Source organism: Anomaloglossus baeobatrachus, chromosome 4 (genome assembly GCF_048569485.1).
Source record: "Anomaloglossus baeobatrachus isolate aAnoBae1 chromosome 4, aAnoBae1.hap1, whole genome shotgun sequence".
In the NCBI taxonomy this organism is placed as follows: Eukaryota; Metazoa; Chordata; class Amphibia; order Anura; family Aromobatidae; genus Anomaloglossus; species Anomaloglossus baeobatrachus.
The window spans coordinates 635,603,174-635,619,517 of NC_134356.1; the positions used below are offsets into that span (position 1 = coordinate 635,603,174).

The following is a 16,344-nucleotide window of genomic DNA, read 5'->3' on the forward strand; positions in this document are numbered from 1 at the left end:
CATCTGGACCGACCACCTGTGGGCCCTTGTGAGAGCTGCCAAGCACTGGACTAAGGGTTTGGAGCACATCACCGGCAAGGAGCTTCTGGAGTTGTTTATGTGGCGCCCCTGAGGCTTCCGTCGCCACAGAGATATTGCAACTCAGCCAGAGGTGTGACGTCCCATGCTGGGTAAGAATGAGGTCATATGCCGATCCACAGACTAAACTTGCACACACCAATTGGTAGGCATACACTGGGTCAGGGATAGTGGCAGCAACCCTCATAGATGTATTCATGGGGCCATGAGTCCCATTTCTGGTCCCAATACTGTGGGTGGGGCCTAGTCAGTGGGTGTGTGGGAGGAGTCAGAAAGTGTGAGTAGACAAGGAAACCAGGAAGTTCAAGTTCAGTCAGTTGGTCAGCCGGTCAGGCAGTGAGAGAGAAGGAGTGAGGAGGTGGGCTGTCAGGAGAGGACAGCAGATAGAAGAGAAAGTGACAGAAAGAAGTTCCTGGTGGAGACCCTGGGGTCTAGTTAGGCCCAGGTGACACCTAAAGAAAGGATTCCAGGGCCACGGTAGGGCATTTTGGCTCGTGGCCTGTTCCACTGGAAGATCGGGTGGAGGGATCTGGCTGCATTCGGGGACGGTCCCCAGACAGAGGGAAGAAAGACAATTCCTCAAAAGTAACACCGAAGGCCTGGGGTGATTGCAAGCACCCAGGGCCACAACCCATCACAGATCCCCGGTGAATGGAGCAAGAGACAACTGCGGTTAGCCCCCTTTGTACACGCCCTGTGGTGGAGGCCGAGACCAGTTCAGCTAATAGAGTCAAGGCTAAGAAGTCAGTCAGGAAAGAGACACAGGAGGGGTGCACCGGTATTGACCTCTGAACTACCCGGGATCGGCGTCAGCCCGACAGCGGATCCTGGCACGCCGTGGGCAACCGGTCCGCGGCCAAATTGAACTGAACAGTGAGTAAAACATCTGAACTGCAAGCCCTGTGTCGTCTGTTTTATCCTGCACTGCATCTACAAACACCATAGACTTTACCAAGCACCAAAGGTTGCCCCAGGGTATCCGCTCTATCTGTGGAGAGCAAGAAACACCTTAGCTGCCATAACATCAGCCCGGAGGTCCCTTCCAGCAGCTGCGGCTCCATAGCTGCAAATTACCACAGGTGGCGTCACGAATCTTATATAAACTTTAACACTATCATCACCCCCAATACCACCACCATTAACTGACTCCACCAGGGTCACGGAATCGGGCCCCACCACCGCTGACTACCCCGGACAAGTCCGGCCCGACACCGAGTCACCTAAGGCCCTGGGGGTGCGTGAGTCATCTTTCTGGCACCACGAACAGGATTTGAACAAGACCCGCTGATACGGGTGACGTGTGCCTTACAGAACTGTGCTTAAGAGACTGTGTTTCACTTGTGTGGAAAAACTGCCGCCGCCATTAAAACCGCTAAGCGCGGGAAGAAGGAGGGCGTGCCTGAAAAAGAGCGCAAAGATAAGCTCCGCCCCCTCTGTGCTCTGTTGGAGTGTTAAAAAATGGCGCGCTAAGAAATTGACTGTCTGGCAGTTAAGATTGCCGTCTAGAGGAAGAGAGAAGATGGCTCCTGCAAGCGGAGGCCAGGAGGATCTCACCTGCATCAGGCCTGTGACCGCCGCTGAGCTGAAAGGCTGGGGTCGGGAGGATGGCTGACAGGAGCATCTCTGGCCTAGGCCTGGCTGAGTCCCGCACTGCCCCTGCCCGATCGGGTGCGCTGACCTTGACGGCGTTACTACAGGAGGCCGCAGTGATCCATGCTGCGATCCCGACTGAAGTCCCTGCTGTGAGGTCCCGTGCAGGGCCGTCCCGTCCGGCCAGGCCAGACAAGGCCGCAGCCACGCCACCACCCTGGCCCTCCACTGAATGTCCATCTCCAGCGCTGCTGCCGGAGCAACCGGAGGAGTGCTTGAGATCACTAAGGGGGAGGAGAGGCCGGGAAGTTGAAGTGACTATCCCTGAACAGCCGAAGAAGGACGCAGCCCTGATTGCACAGCCCCAAAGCAGCCCAAGCACAAGTACCCAAGGGACTCAGACCAGTCTGGCAGCGGCTTTCATGCTACCAGATGATGAGCCCGAAGATTATTGAATGAACAATAACTTTATGTAAATAGCCCCTCTTCAGCCCCTGCCCTTTGTTCTTTTTGAAGATGCCACCCTTCCTGAATACCTGCCCCTTTTTCTTTTCGAAGATGTCCCTATTCCCCCCCTCAATGTTTATGTTCACCGGGCCACTGGACTTGAAGTGGCCGGTGTATTGTGTGTCAATAATGTTTAGAATATTGTAGGTTAATGGACAACTGGGCCACTAGACTATGTGTGGCCAGGACTTTATTATTGTATATAGTTGCACCAGTTGTGCCCCCTACCAGAATTATGTTGGGAAAGTATCCTGCAGCACTTATTCATTTGTACAGTAAAGTGCACCAAACACTCTAAAGTTTGTTTACCTGTTTTGCAACGTTCAAGTGAAAGTGCCTCCCATAGAGGGATGAAAAGTTTATTGTTATTTTAGCATTTCAAAAATTTTGCAGTTAACACCACTGTATTTTTGTTTCAGCCCGCGAACATGCTGGGATTTGCCGTGGGGGAGTGTGGCGCCCCTGAGGCTTCCGTCGCCACAGAGAAATTGCACCTCAGCACACACCAATTGGTAGGCATACACTGGGTCAGGGATAGTGGCAGCAACCCTCATAGATGTATTCATGGGGCCATAAGTCCCATTTCTGGTCCCAATTGTGTGGATGGGGCCTAGTCAGTGGGTGTGTGGGAGGAGTCAGAAAGTGTGAGTAGACAAGGAAACCAGGAAGTTCAAGTTCAGTCAGTAGGTCAGCCAGTCAGGCAGTAAGAGAGAAGGAGTGAGGAGGTGGGCTGTCAGGAGAGGACAGCAGATAGAAGAGAAAGTGACAGAAAGACGTTCCTGGTGGAGACCCTGGGGTCTAGTTAGGCCCAGGTGACACCTAAAGAAAGAAAGAAAGGATTCCAGGGCCACGGTAGGGCATTTTGGCTCGTGGCCTGTTCCACTGGAAGATCGGGTGGAGGGATCTGGTTGCATTCGGGGACGGTCCCCAGAGGGAAGAAAGACAATTCCTCAAAAGTAACACCGAAGGCCTGGGGTGGTTGCAAGCGCCCAGGGCCACAACCCACCACAGATCCCCGGTGAAGGAAGCAAGAGACAACTGCGGTTAGCCCCCTTTGTACACGCCCTGTGGTGGAGGCCGAGATCAGTTCAGCTAATAGAGTCAAGGCTAAGAAGTCAGTCAGGAAAGAGACACAGGAGGGGTGCACCGGTATTGACCTCTGAACTACCCGGGATCGGCGGCAGCCCCTGACAGCGGATCCTGGCACGCCGTGGGCAACCGGTCTGCGGCCGAATTGAACTGAACAGTGAGTAAAACATCTGAACTGCAAGCCCTGTGTCGTCTGTTTTATCCTGCACTGCATCTACAAACACCATAGACTTTACCAAGCACCAAAGGTTGCCCCTGAGTATCCGCTCTACCTGTGGAGAGCAAGACACACCTTAGCTGCCATAACATCAGCCCCGGAGGTCCCTTCCAGCAGCTGCGGCTCCATAGCTGCAAATTACCACAGGTGGCGTCACGAATCTTATATAAACTATAACACTATCATCACCCCCGATACCGCCACATTAACTGACCCCACCAGGGCCACGGAATCGGGCCCCGTCACCGCTGACTACCCCGGACTAGTCCGGCCCGACACCGAGTCACCTAAGGCCCTGGGGTGGGCGAGTCATTTACCACGGAACAATTCCTGTGGAAATGCCTCGAGGACCTCCGTCAGTTCATCCGTGATCAGAAACCAAAGGGGTCCTCCGCTACTGCCGCCATTGTGGATGACTACACAAATAATTGGGCCCCTGAGGAGAAGAAGGCTGCCAGCAGCACATGGAGAGGGGGGAAGTTCAACCCTGCAACTGTTTCCCCTGTCCCTAGGTTGCAGGGAGTGCACCCTTTACTCCCCTGTCTAGACCTGTGGTGTAACCCAGATGGTGCCACCTCTGCCATCAAGTAGGACACTTCAGATCTGTCCATGACAGACCATGACAGTCTCGTAACAGATTGACAGCTTGATGAACAGCAGTGGGCTGTCTGCGTGACCCCCCAGCTGTTCATGACAACTATTTTTCCCATACAATTTTTTTTTTCACAAGTGAAACTTTTTTACTTTCCATGCTTCAACTGTAAAAACTGAAATCCACAGAAGAACCTCATAGGTTTTTATGTAGTTTCTGCTACTGTCAAAAACATCCCATGCTAATACATCAGGGTGTTTTTTTGTATTTTATTTAAAATAAAGGATTTTTTTTGGTGTTTCTGTTTTTTTACTTTCAATTACAAATTAGTAATTGGTGGGCTTAGTAGCAAATGTTAGCTGCGATTAACCCTTTATTACCCCAAATGCCACCGAACCAGGGCAATCGGGACCAGTCGGGTAAAATGCCGTCATTGTCAAATCTAATGGATGCGACAACTCTGGGCAGCTGCAGGCTGCTATTTTTAAGTTGGGGAGGCAATAACTATGGGCCTCCCCAGCCTGAGAATACCAGCCCCTATCTGTCTGCTTTATCATGGTTGGGTATCAAAATTGGGTGGGACCATACGTCATTTTTTAAAATTATTTAAATAATTTTAAAAAAGTCACGATGTCCCTCTTATGTTGATACACAGCCAAGATAAGCGCACAGCTGGGGGCTTCTGCCTGTAGCCATTTGCTTTATCTTTGCTGAGTATGATAATATGGGGGGACCCTACGCCAATTTATTTACAGTACAGATCAAAAGTTTGGATACACCTCATTCAAAGAGTTTTTTTTATTTTCAGGACTCTGAAAATTGTGGATTCACATTGAAGGCAACCAAACTATGAATTACACATGTGGAATGAAATACTTAACAAAAGTGTGAAACAACTGAAAATATGTCTTATATTCTAAGTTCTTCAAAGTAGCCACCTTTGCTTTCATTACTACTTTGCACACTCTTGGCATTCTCTTGATGAGCTTCAAGAGGTAGTCACCGGAAATGGTTTTCCAACAGTCTTGAAGGAGTTCCCAGAGATGCTTAGCACTTGTTGGCCCTTTTGCCTTCACTCTGCGGTCCAGCTCACCACAAACCATCTCGATTGGGTTCAGGTCTGGTGACTGTGGAGGCTAGGTCATCTGGCGTAGCACCCCATCACTCTCCTTCTTAGTCAAATAGCCCTTACACAGCCTGGAGGTGTGTTTGGGGTCATTGTCCTGTTGAAAAATAAATGATGGTCCAACTAACCCCAAACCGGATGGAATAGCACGCCGCTGCAAGATGCTGTGGTAGCCATGCTGGTTCTGTATGCCTTCAATTTTGAATAAATCCCCAACAATGTCACCAGCAAAGCACCCCCACACCATCACACTCTTCCTCCTCCATGCTTCACGGTGGGTACCAGGCATGTAGAGTCCATCCATTCACCTTTTCTACAAAGACACGGTGGTTGGATCCAAAGATCTCACATTTGGACTCATTAGACCAAAGCACAGATCTCCACTGGTCTAATGTCCATTCCTTGTGTTCTTTAGCCCAAATAAGTCTCTTCTGCTTGTTGCCTGTCCTTAGCAATGGTTTCCTAGCAGCTATTTTACCATGAAGGCCTGCTGCACAAAGTCTCCTCTTAACAGTTGTTCTAGAGATGAGAAGGTGTATCCAAACTTTTGGTCTGTACTGTATATTTACTGTACAATATAGACCAGCAGACAGGGTCTGTCACACAGGCTGGGGGCATGTTTGACTGCTAACAATCACAGATACCGGTGGGCGGGGGAAGCAGTGCATATGCAATGAAGGTAATGAGTGGCCACGGAAGTGAATGAGCGGCCGTGGGAGCAGTTACAGCCACGCCGGAGCCTCGGTAATTATAGCACGCTTGCTTCATTCTTATTTTGTTTATTTTTTTCACTTCCCAAGTTGCCAGATCCAGATCATTAGCTGGAATTCCCTGTAAGATCATAACTATAGGATGCACTAAAGGCCATTTACTGGTGACACATAGGTGAAACAACATATATCTGTCAAAAAACATCTCAAGAGCCACAGTGAACTGACTCCTACCAGCCAGTCCATATATCATGAGTGCAGCTAAGAATCAGGGTAATTATGAGATAACGCGCACCCTGACGAGATAAAGGTGTCCTGTAATCTTCTCCACTTCCTCTCTACATTTGTGACACGTGTAAGCAGGCCAGTGCATCTATAAAGCTGTCTCTATAGAGGCCATGTCTACACTTAATGTATGAAAGAGGTTCATAGAGCGCTTTGAAGTGAACAGGAGCTGAGCTGCAGTACCCGAAGATGGCCACTACACAGTGTATGGCGCTGTGGTGTTAAACCTTTGCTCGCTGTTCACATTCAGTCACCACGAAACCTGGTAACTGCTAATCGGTGGGAGTGTCGGGCATCACACCCCGACCAAAATAATACTAATGATAGGTCATCATTATGCATGTCTTGGACAACCCCTTTAAGAGTTCTTCTTGAACTGCGGCGGTCCAGGATGTAAGTTCATGGTGTTTTTATGTTACATTGGTCAACACTGTAGTTAAGAAGGAGTTCACCACTATAACCTGCTCCTAAATATTTACACTCAGCGAGAGGGGAAACAACTGCTATTGCACTCCTTTATGGTGGTTTGTCTTCCATTAGAAAAAAGGATTGACGCCTAAGGGGTAATGTAGTGCCCCACGGGGCAGGTGATTGACCTACTTGTTGCCGGGCTGGTTTGGGTCAGGCGATGTCACGGGTAGCCTTGCCCGGTTCCGTTGCCCCGAGGCGTACAGTAAATGGTGGGGGAAGCGGGGTATTGGGGAAAATTTGCCGAGATGCCACCTGTAGTATGCGGCCAGGGAGTAGCCGCCGCTGCAGGGTTCCTTGCCGGGGCAGGTGTTATGGTAGCCGAGATGGTGTCGCTCCCCACAGGCGGAGCGGGCCCTGGTGGATGAAGAAGGTAGTAATAGCCGTTGGCATCTAAGCGCTGGGCGGTGGTAAGGACGAACCAACACAGTCTCTGTGGGTTCAGGGTGTAGTTTACTAACAACTTCAGCTGCCAGCCCGGTCACACTGGTCACCACCGTTATGGGCTCCGGTCAATCCCAGGCAGGTAAGGGGCCACCACCGGTGTTTTGAGAAAAAAGGAGAGAAAGAGTACTATTTCTAGGATGTCCCCCTCAGCAGTAAGGTACCCTGGCTGCGCTCTCGCTCCAAGCCCCGGGTCTTGTAAAGTCCAAGTTTTCCGAAGATGTCTTACCAGATCTATGGTCCTGACGGGTCTGTTTTCGATGTGAATGTGTTGCGCCTATTTCCACCCCAAGTGGAATCCACATCCCAGGTGGCTGGCGTGAGTGACCGGGGAAGTCCCATTATCGTGATGGCCACCCCCCCTGCCTACCCTGAGCCATTCCACCCTGTGTGAAGGCTCCTAAGCTATATGTAGTGTGTGAATGTGGAACACCGTGATTAACCCCCCCTTACCTGAGATAGATACCGCACCTTAATTGAGGCGCAGTACCCTGTGGCGACCAGAGCCGCAGGGGCGCCACAGTAACACTTCTCCTTGTGAGAGTGACATGCCTGACATAAAAGTGTAGAGAGACGTATAGGCCATGAAATGCTCCTCTGGGAAATTAAATAGGCAAATTGTCTCTTCAGACAGAAACAGGACTTGAACTATAGTACCATCTATTGGACGTAGCAGTCCTAAATGTCAATATCGACCCTTTAACAAGCCTTGCTATGACTTAGGATAAAAGCCAATGCAGAATCTCAATTTACAGGGTGTTGCCCCCCTTCAGTGCAAAGTCATGTGGCAAAGCTCGTGAAAGGATTGCTATTGATTTTTATGACTGCTTCTTCCAATAAGTGGCGCCAGAGTTCAAGTTGTACTCCTGTTCGAGGAAGAAATTTGTGTGACGCCCTGGACTAGTCAGGTCATCCCAGGTAGTCCCATGCACACACACCCCTCCCTAAAAAGGTGACAGCAGCCAAACTTCAAAACCTTGTCACCACCCTCCAGTTTTGATGTCCACACCAGGGGACGGAGCCAGGCAGTTGGCCCCGCCCACCAAGGAATTCACAGGCCTGGAAGTGGGAAAAAGCAGTAGTTGAGAGTAGATGATTAGTCTTGACAGTGGAGGAGAGAAGTCAAATCCAAGGTCAGACCTGTGACCAGGCCTGCCATAGTCTACCAGTTGTCTGGGTTGGAGCCCAGTCACCTCTGGCAAGGAGGCAGACGGTGGTGGTTGCCTGCAGGAGCTGGGATTACAGTCGGTGGAACCGTAGGGACCGGGCTCGTGCGGTGGCCCGCCGGTACCGAACCGGGGAACCGATTGGAAACCGGAGCACCAGGAGGGGTACTCAGACCCAGTACGAAGCCCAGAAACTACTGGGCCGAGTCAAATCAACTGATTGAGGACTGGAATTTAGGACCTTTCCCACACAAGACCTGACTGAAGACAACAGCGCAACCATTAGGGTAAAGCCACCGCCAAGGCATAGAGACCCAAGGGGCCAGCGTCTGCGGGCAAACAGGGCTCTTCCAACACCCAGCAAGTCGGGGAGCAGACTACCGTTGCTTAGGCATAGGAATCATACCATTTACATTAAGGAGGTGCAGGAGAAAGGTGGAAACCACCAACCTGTTAAGGGAGAAGCTGCAGCCGGCTGCAGGCCCCGTTCATCATCCCGTTTGGTTTACCAGACTCCAGTGTGTTGTGTCATAGTGAATACACCAGTGCCTTCGGGCCGCGCACCGCACCAGCACCCAGCACGCACCCGCTCGCCCGCCTCAGCACCTCCCTCGGGCCTCCGGGACCATCACTCCCCTACCCACAGAGGGGTCAACACCAAGCTGCGCAACACCGTCCCCGGTAGGCCTAGTCAACGGCAGCGGTGGTGTCCATCCATTCACCACAACCCGTGGGTGGCGTCACGAACTTACACCCCTTACAAACAACCGCGGCCCCGGCCGTGGAACTCCCCACCGAAGTCCCTGCGTGTAGCACCAACCCCCTTGCAGAGCGACATGACCCCCGGGTACGTGAGGAGCTCGAGCCACCCACCGTACGAGCACGGATCCGAGCGGCTCGGCAGCCGGCCGAGCCCGCGGGGCGGTACGTTTGCACATTTAATTTCCCAGAGGAGCATTGTATGGCTTATAAGCTTCCTTACACTGACATGTCAGACATGTTACTCTCAAAGGAGAGACATTACCCCTTAGCGAACAGTCAGAAGTCTCTTATACAGTCAAATCAGATCTCGTACTTTGCACTAAGGAGGGGCAACACCCTGAACACCATGATCTTGTGACCTTGGAGCTCACATAATAGTATGGTCTGTGGGAGTCATACAGGAGATGGTGGGCAGGACTCTGGGCCAGATGGCTGTTTGCTTGGTAGATATTTTATACAGTGATTTCGTTTGTATGCTACTTTCTTAGTCGGTGGTTGATCGGCACAATAAAAGTGTATACAGCCCTACATATGTGTCCAAGTATAAATCACACGCAGTAATAACAAGGACAGGAGATTATACATCTTTTATTTAAATAAAATATTATTAAATAAGTGAATGGGGCTAGTCTCTAGAAAACACATCTGTCCTGGCATCGTTCTGTCCACTGGATGTTTAAAGATCCGACCTGTTAAGGGAAATATATGGAAAGGAGTCAGACTATGAGCACAGGAGGGATCCACCATTGGGACCCTTCATTTACAAAGGGCAGAAAAGGGCAATTTCAAGACTCTTAAGGCTCCCTAACACATTGGGTGGCTGTCGACTGAACCATGCTTTGGAGCAGTGTTCCTCAACTCCAGACCTCAGGATCCACCAACAGATCATGTGTTCAGGAGTTCCTCAGTATTGCCAAGGTGATACGTTTTCAGGATTTCCTCAGTACTGTCCAGGGGATGGGTTTTCAAGATTTCCTCAGTATTGCCCAGGTAATGGGTTTTCAGGATTTCCTCAGTATTGCCCAGGTGATGGGTTTTCAGGATTTCCTCAGTATTACCCAGGTGATGGGTTTTCAGAATTTCCTCAGTATTACCCAGGTGATGGGTTTTCAGGATTTCCTCAGTATTGCCCAGGTGATGGGTTTTCAGGATTTCCTCAGTATTACCCAGGTGATGGGTTTTCAGAATTTCCTCAGTATTGCCCAGGTGATGGGTTTTCAGGATTTCCTCAGTATTGCCGAAGTGACGGGTTTTCAGAATTTCCTCAGTATTGCACAAGGTATAATTCCATCACTTGTTCAATACTAAGGGAATCCTGAAGCCCTGAGCTTGTTGGTGGCCCTTGAGGTCTGGAGTTGAGGAACACTGCTTTGGACGATCATTCAGATGAGAGCCATCCCAGCTTATCTCCGGGAGAACAGTGTGGTTGGCAGTAGAACGTGGACAATGGACATGTCCCCCAACAATCGGTCAGCCAGTGTCCCCATACTAATAATAATAATAAGAATAATAATAATCTTTATTTCTATAGCGCCAACATATTCTGTAGCGCTTTACAATTCAGGAGGATCATATACAAGCAACAGTTATAGAAAATACAATATTTAGAGGGAAAAAAAGACAACCCTGCTCGTGAGAGCTTACAATCTACAATGAGATATGGGGGGGGGGCAAGGTACAAGTGCTTATTTACTTATTTACAATGACAATCCAGCCATCTCACGGAAATTCTAATTCTAAGCTCAGCACTTCTGGGTTTGTTAGGGTGATCAGGTAGGGTCTTATCCCTTAATGGAAATGATGTTATAACCAGACACTCCAATAAGGTGTAATAGGGATTTATTTAGAATAGCAGGTGTGACGCCCTGACAAAATCAGGGTGTCACAGATGTCTGCACCCCTCTTCCAGGTGCAGGATTCCCTCCTCCTGGGCCCTCCACCACAAACCCCACATCCATGGTACACAACACCAGCCAGCAAAGCCTAGTCACCCCCATGACAATAGGGACACACCAGTGGGCGGGGCCAAGCAGATGGACGTCCACCTAGGGGTTCTGAGGTGTTCTGGTAGGGAACAAGTCAGTTAAGCTTGGACAGAGAAAGTGAGAGGAGTGTGAAGTGACAGGGTAGTCAGGAGTTGGAGCTCCTGGACTACTGACTAGGTGGCAGTCGGCAGACAGGGCCACAGGCGACGGAGATCCAGTCGCGGGAGACCTTAAGTGGACCGTGCACGACAGGGTACCTGGACCCTAGAGCAAGGACAGCTTCAAGCACCTTTCTAATTGTTCTAATTGAACAGCTGGGGACAAGATTTCAGATCTTGTCCCACAGGAGGCTCAGATAGAGCAAGACGGAAGCCCAACGAGGGGAATAGGGCTCCGCAATTGCCTGCTAAGATCCCACGGGTCAGTTCTCGCGGGCCACAGCTCCCAACACATAGTATCACCGGGAGTGGACTTCCCCGTTTCATGCGGAGTAGTCAACAATCCCACCTGCACCTGGGTCCCGGGACTACACCTCCCCTACCCGTTGAGGGGATAATATCCAGCTGTCCCACCCTATCAGCCCCGGGCCCTACATCCAGTGGCAGTGGCGGTGTCACCAACAATAACCGCACACCACGGGTGGCGTCACTGACAAAACCTTCCCAATACAACAAATCCCCCCCTTTTCAGTTGCGGGCGACGGACGGGTGCTCAGGCCCGGATCCGGCTTCCCCTCGAGCCACCGCCATGACCCAGTTTCCGAGCATCTCAAGCAGTCCCCCTGCCGTGGTCTGTCCCCCGCCCGCAACACAGGCGCCTGTTCCAATAGCGGTGGGCACCGCTGGTCTAGCTCCACACACCACTCTTCCAGGCAGATTTCCTTTAACAGTGTGTGAACTAATGAAGGTCTACTGTACGATCGAAACGTCTTTCAGATTTGCTGCTATTCTACATAAATCCCTATTGCACCTTATTGGAGTGCCCGGTTATAACTTCACCAACACATTAGACTCAGTCCATCTCGCTGATTTCGACGCATTCGGCTGACATTCTAATGTGTAGGGGTCTTTAGCCCAAACCCCACCACCTTGTCCCTCAGTACTTCCCTGATTTAGTTTAAATTATGCCTAGAATTTAAAGGGATCATCCAATTTTTGAAATTTAGGAATTCACAAGAGACCAGATGATCATAGTATCATAGTATCATAGTTTTTAAGGTTGAAGGGAGACTCTAAGTCCATCTAGTTCAACCTGTAGCCTAACATGTTGATCCAGAGGAAGGCAAAAAAAACCCCAATGTGGCAAACAAGTTCCAATGGGGAAAAAATTTCCTTCCTGACTCCACATCCGGCAATCAGACTAGTTCCCTGGATCAATACCCTGTCATAAAATCTAATATACATAACTGGTAATATTACATTTTTCAAGAAAGGCGTCCAGGCTCTGCTTAAATGTTAGTAGTGAATCACTCATTACAACATCATGTGGCAGAGAGTTCCATAGTCTCACTGCTCGTACAGTAAAGAATCCTCGTCTGTGATTATGATTAAACCTTCTTTATCATGGCTAACTTTTGAAAACTAGAGACACTTTGGCTATGATATGATGAGGCTTACTACAATGGGGTGTGCCTACAGGTGGCTTGTGATGGACCCAGAGCTTTCTGGGTGTGGCTTCTTATGGCACACTGTTTTCTGGGTGTGGATGTTATGGGGCAGTGTTTTCTGGGTGTGGCTTGTTATGGGTCAGTGTTTTCTGGGTGTGGCTTGTTATGGGTCTGTGTTTTCAGGGTGTGGCTTGTTATGGGTCAGTGTTTTCTGGGTGTGGCTTGTTATGGGTCAGTGTTTACTGGGTGTGGCTTGTTATGGGTCTGTTTTCTGGGTGTAGCTTGTTATGGGGCAGTGTGTTTTGGGTGTAGCGTGTTATGGGGCAGTGTTTTCTGGGTGTGTCTTGTTATGGGTCTGTGTTTTCAGGGTGTGGCTTGTTATGGGGCAATGTTTTCTGGGTGTGGCTTGTTATGGGGCAGTGTGTTCTGGGTGTGGCTTGTTATGGGGCAGTGTTTTCTGGATGTGGCTTGTTATGGGGCAGTGTGTTCTGGGTGTGGCTTGTTATGGGACAGTGTGTTCTGGGTGTGGCTTGTTATGGGGCAGTGTTTTCAGGGTGTGGCTTGTTATGGGGCAGTGTTTTCTGGGTGTGGCTTGTTATGGGGCAGTGTTTTCAGGGTGTGGCTTGTTATGGGGCAGTGTTTTCAGGGTGTGGCTTGTTATGGGGCAGTGTTTTCAGGGTGTGGCTTGTTATGGGTCTGTGTTTTCTAGGTGTGGCTTGTTATGGGTCAGTGTGTTCTGGGTGTGGCTTGTTATGGGGCAGTGTTTTCAGGGTGTGGATTGTTATGAGGCAGTGTTTTATGGGTGTGGCTTGCTATTGGGCAGCATTTCCTGGATGTGGCTTGTTATTGGCCAGTGTTTTCTGGGTGTGACTTGTTATGGGGCAGTGTTTTCAGGGTGTGGCTTGTTATGGGTCAGTGTTTTCTGGGTGTGGCTTGTTATGGGGCAGTGTTTTATGGGTGTGGCTTGTTATGGGGCAGTGTTTTGGGGCGTGGCTTGTTATGGGCCAGTGTTTTGGGACAGCAAGGAGGGAGTGAATTGCTTGTAAAATACTTTTAGACATTTAGGTTATTTTATAAAGTCTAAATTCTAGGCCAAATCTTAGAATGTAGATACCACACCAAACATCATAGTTTATACCCCATTATTCCAAGCTTCCAAGCCAACACTATACCCCTATCATTACTCAATTCTCTTCTCTCTTTGTTAGGACACTGGCATAAATGTACTTAAATGAGCAAAATGTATCACAGCGATTCACACCGATGATAAATTTGGTGTAATTTATGTCTCCGAATAATAAGGTGGGTGACTAAGTCAGAAGCAATCTCTTTACCTGTCAGTTTTCTAGATGGTCGAATTTGGGCTCCATCTCAAAGTGGAGGAACACGGGCTAGAAATAATAAGAAAGGTTTATTCGTAACTCTTGTAACATAGAGTGGGCAGGTCATAATTACCTCCATTTTACCTTGTGATCACCCATACAGACGTCACCCCCTATCCGCCCGTACTGTACAAAGGCTTCTCCGAGTTTACTCTGTCAAAGGAGAAAAACATGAGCTGAAGAGAGGATAAAGGGTGATGGGTACAAGAACAGAAGTGATCAGGACTCACCTTCTGTAATAAAGGCCTGGCCGTGTGAGACATGAAGACCCGGTCACACCATGCTGGACACCGCGTACCCATAAACTCCGAAGGTTTGGTAACATTTTCACTAAATGGGTACCTAGGAATAAAAGCAGAACAAGCTCACCCAATACCGAAAAAAGGACATTATAGAAGGTAGCGATCTGCAAGACACATTTCTTACGTTGGTGGAAAGGAGATCTGGACCTCGGTCAGTTCATTCAGGAAAGGCATAGGCTCATGGTCAAATCTAAGAAGCTGCACACAAGAAATCAGAGAGAGCTTTACGTAAAAAGTGATTTTACAAGTCTCTAGAAGAACACACAATGGCTAAGCCTGGAAAGCAGCTGCTCACTGTCCTTGTAAGTGATGGGTTCCATGACGGACAGGGCTGACCACTATGAGGGTCCAACACCAGCCCCAGGCTCTGACGCAGTAATGGACCCCCACTATGCACTATGAGGTGATGCTACAATTACTCATCGCCAGGGATGATCCCTTCCTGTCACCATTCCTTATCATTCAGAAATAACCCATTACATGAGCTCCATCATCTCACACTCCGATCACTCTCACCATGTGCTCATTCTCATCCTGGAATACTTTTGCATTTTGATGTTCAAACTGTTTACATTTCATGACAAGCTGAACCTGAGGAGAAAAGTGAGATACCGAATCAGAGAAGAAGGGAACGAAATCATGTAGATGAACAAATAGACAGATACTGTATATACACCATATAGAGAAGTATTGGACCGCAGGTCTTAATCATAGAATTCAGGTTTATCATTCAGCCCCAATGCCCTTGTGTGTAACATCCAGCCTCTCAACCCAGGTGTATAACATCCGGCCCCTCGCCCCCCCCCCAGTGTTTACTATCCGGCCCCTCGTCCCATGGTGTATAACATCAGGCTGCTCATCTCCCCATGTATAACATCCACCCTCTGCCTTAGTGTATAACATCCAGCCCCTCGCCCCGGTTTATAACATCTGGCCCCTCACCCCCCGGTATATAATATCCAGCCCCTTGCCCCAGTGTATAACATCAAGCCCCTCAATCCAGGTGTATAACCTCCGGCCCCTCACCCCCCCGGTGTGTAACATGCAGCCCCTCACTCCCTGGAATATAACATACGACCCCTCGCCCCCGGAGTATAACATCCGGCCCCCCACCCCGGTGTATAACATCCAGCCCCTCAACCCAGGTGTATAACCTTCGGCCCCTCACCCCCTGGTGGATAACATCCGGCACCCCACCCCTGGTGTATAAAATCCGGCCCCTCACCCCCCGGTGTATAACATCCGCTTCCTCGCCCTCACGGTGTATAGCATTCAGCCCCTCGCCCTCACGGTGTATAACTTGCAGCTCCTCGCCCCCCGGTGTATAATATCCAGCCCCTCGCCCCTTGATGTATAACATCCGGATCCTCACCCCCCCCAGTGTATAACATCCGGCCCCTCAACCTCAGTGTAAAACATCCGTCTCCTTGCCTCCTGGTATATAACCTCTGCCCACTTGCCCCCTGGTGTGCAACCTCCAGCCGCTCGCCATGCCGTCATGTGACAGAATAGCTGGTGGTAACGAGCTCACTGATACCAGTGCAGTCATAAGAGTCACAAGTCCATTCCTGACATTGCTTCCTCCTGAATATTCCCCTATTAACTGTGAGTGATATTAATGAGAAGCAGAGGGAGCCGCAGGAACTTAGCCCCGAAGTAGAGACCAACTTCTTGGGTGTATAACATCCGACCCCTCATCCCCCGGTTGTATCCAGCTTCTCACCCTCCGGATGTACAATATCCGGCCCCTCACTAACCCCCCCCCCAGGTGTATAGCATCTGACCCCTCACCCGCCGGTGTATAATATCCGGCTCCTCACTAACCCCCCCCCCAGGTGTATAGCATCTGACCCCTCGCCCGCCGGTGTATAATATCCGGCTCCTCGCCCACCCAGTGTTTAACATCCCATACGGGCCCTCGCCCCCCAGTGTATAACATCCGGCCCCTCGCCCCCAGTGTAACTATACTACATTTCTAATTGGAAGTATTTGCTAATATTATTAATATTACACCTACTACATATTAGGATAGGAT

General features: G+C 49.8%; 1 protein-coding gene across 4 annotated transcripts in view; it reads right to left on the minus strand.

Moving 5' to 3' along the window:
• Positions 1-9,612: 9,612 nt before the first annotated feature.
• Positions 9,613-16,344, minus strand: part of LOC142301974 (inositol polyphosphate-5-phosphatase A-like) — a 62,749-nt gene continuing 56,017 nt past the window's right edge. For all 4 annotated transcript variants that reach the window (XM_075343038.1, XM_075343037.1, XM_075343039.1 and 1 more), the window contains 6 exons: positions 14,826-14,900; positions 14,434-14,507; positions 14,238-14,349; positions 14,092-14,160; positions 13,960-14,016; positions 9,613-9,723 (listed from right to left, as the gene is read on the minus strand). In XM_075343038.1, the coding sequence (XP_075199153.1) occupies positions 13,963-14,016; positions 14,092-14,160; positions 14,238-14,349; positions 14,434-14,507; positions 14,826-14,900 (384 nt within the window). In that variant the 3' untranslated portion in view covers positions 9,613-9,723; positions 13,960-13,962. The remainder of the gene's footprint in view (positions 9,724-13,959; positions 14,017-14,091; positions 14,161-14,237; positions 14,350-14,433; positions 14,508-14,825; positions 14,901-16,344) is intronic.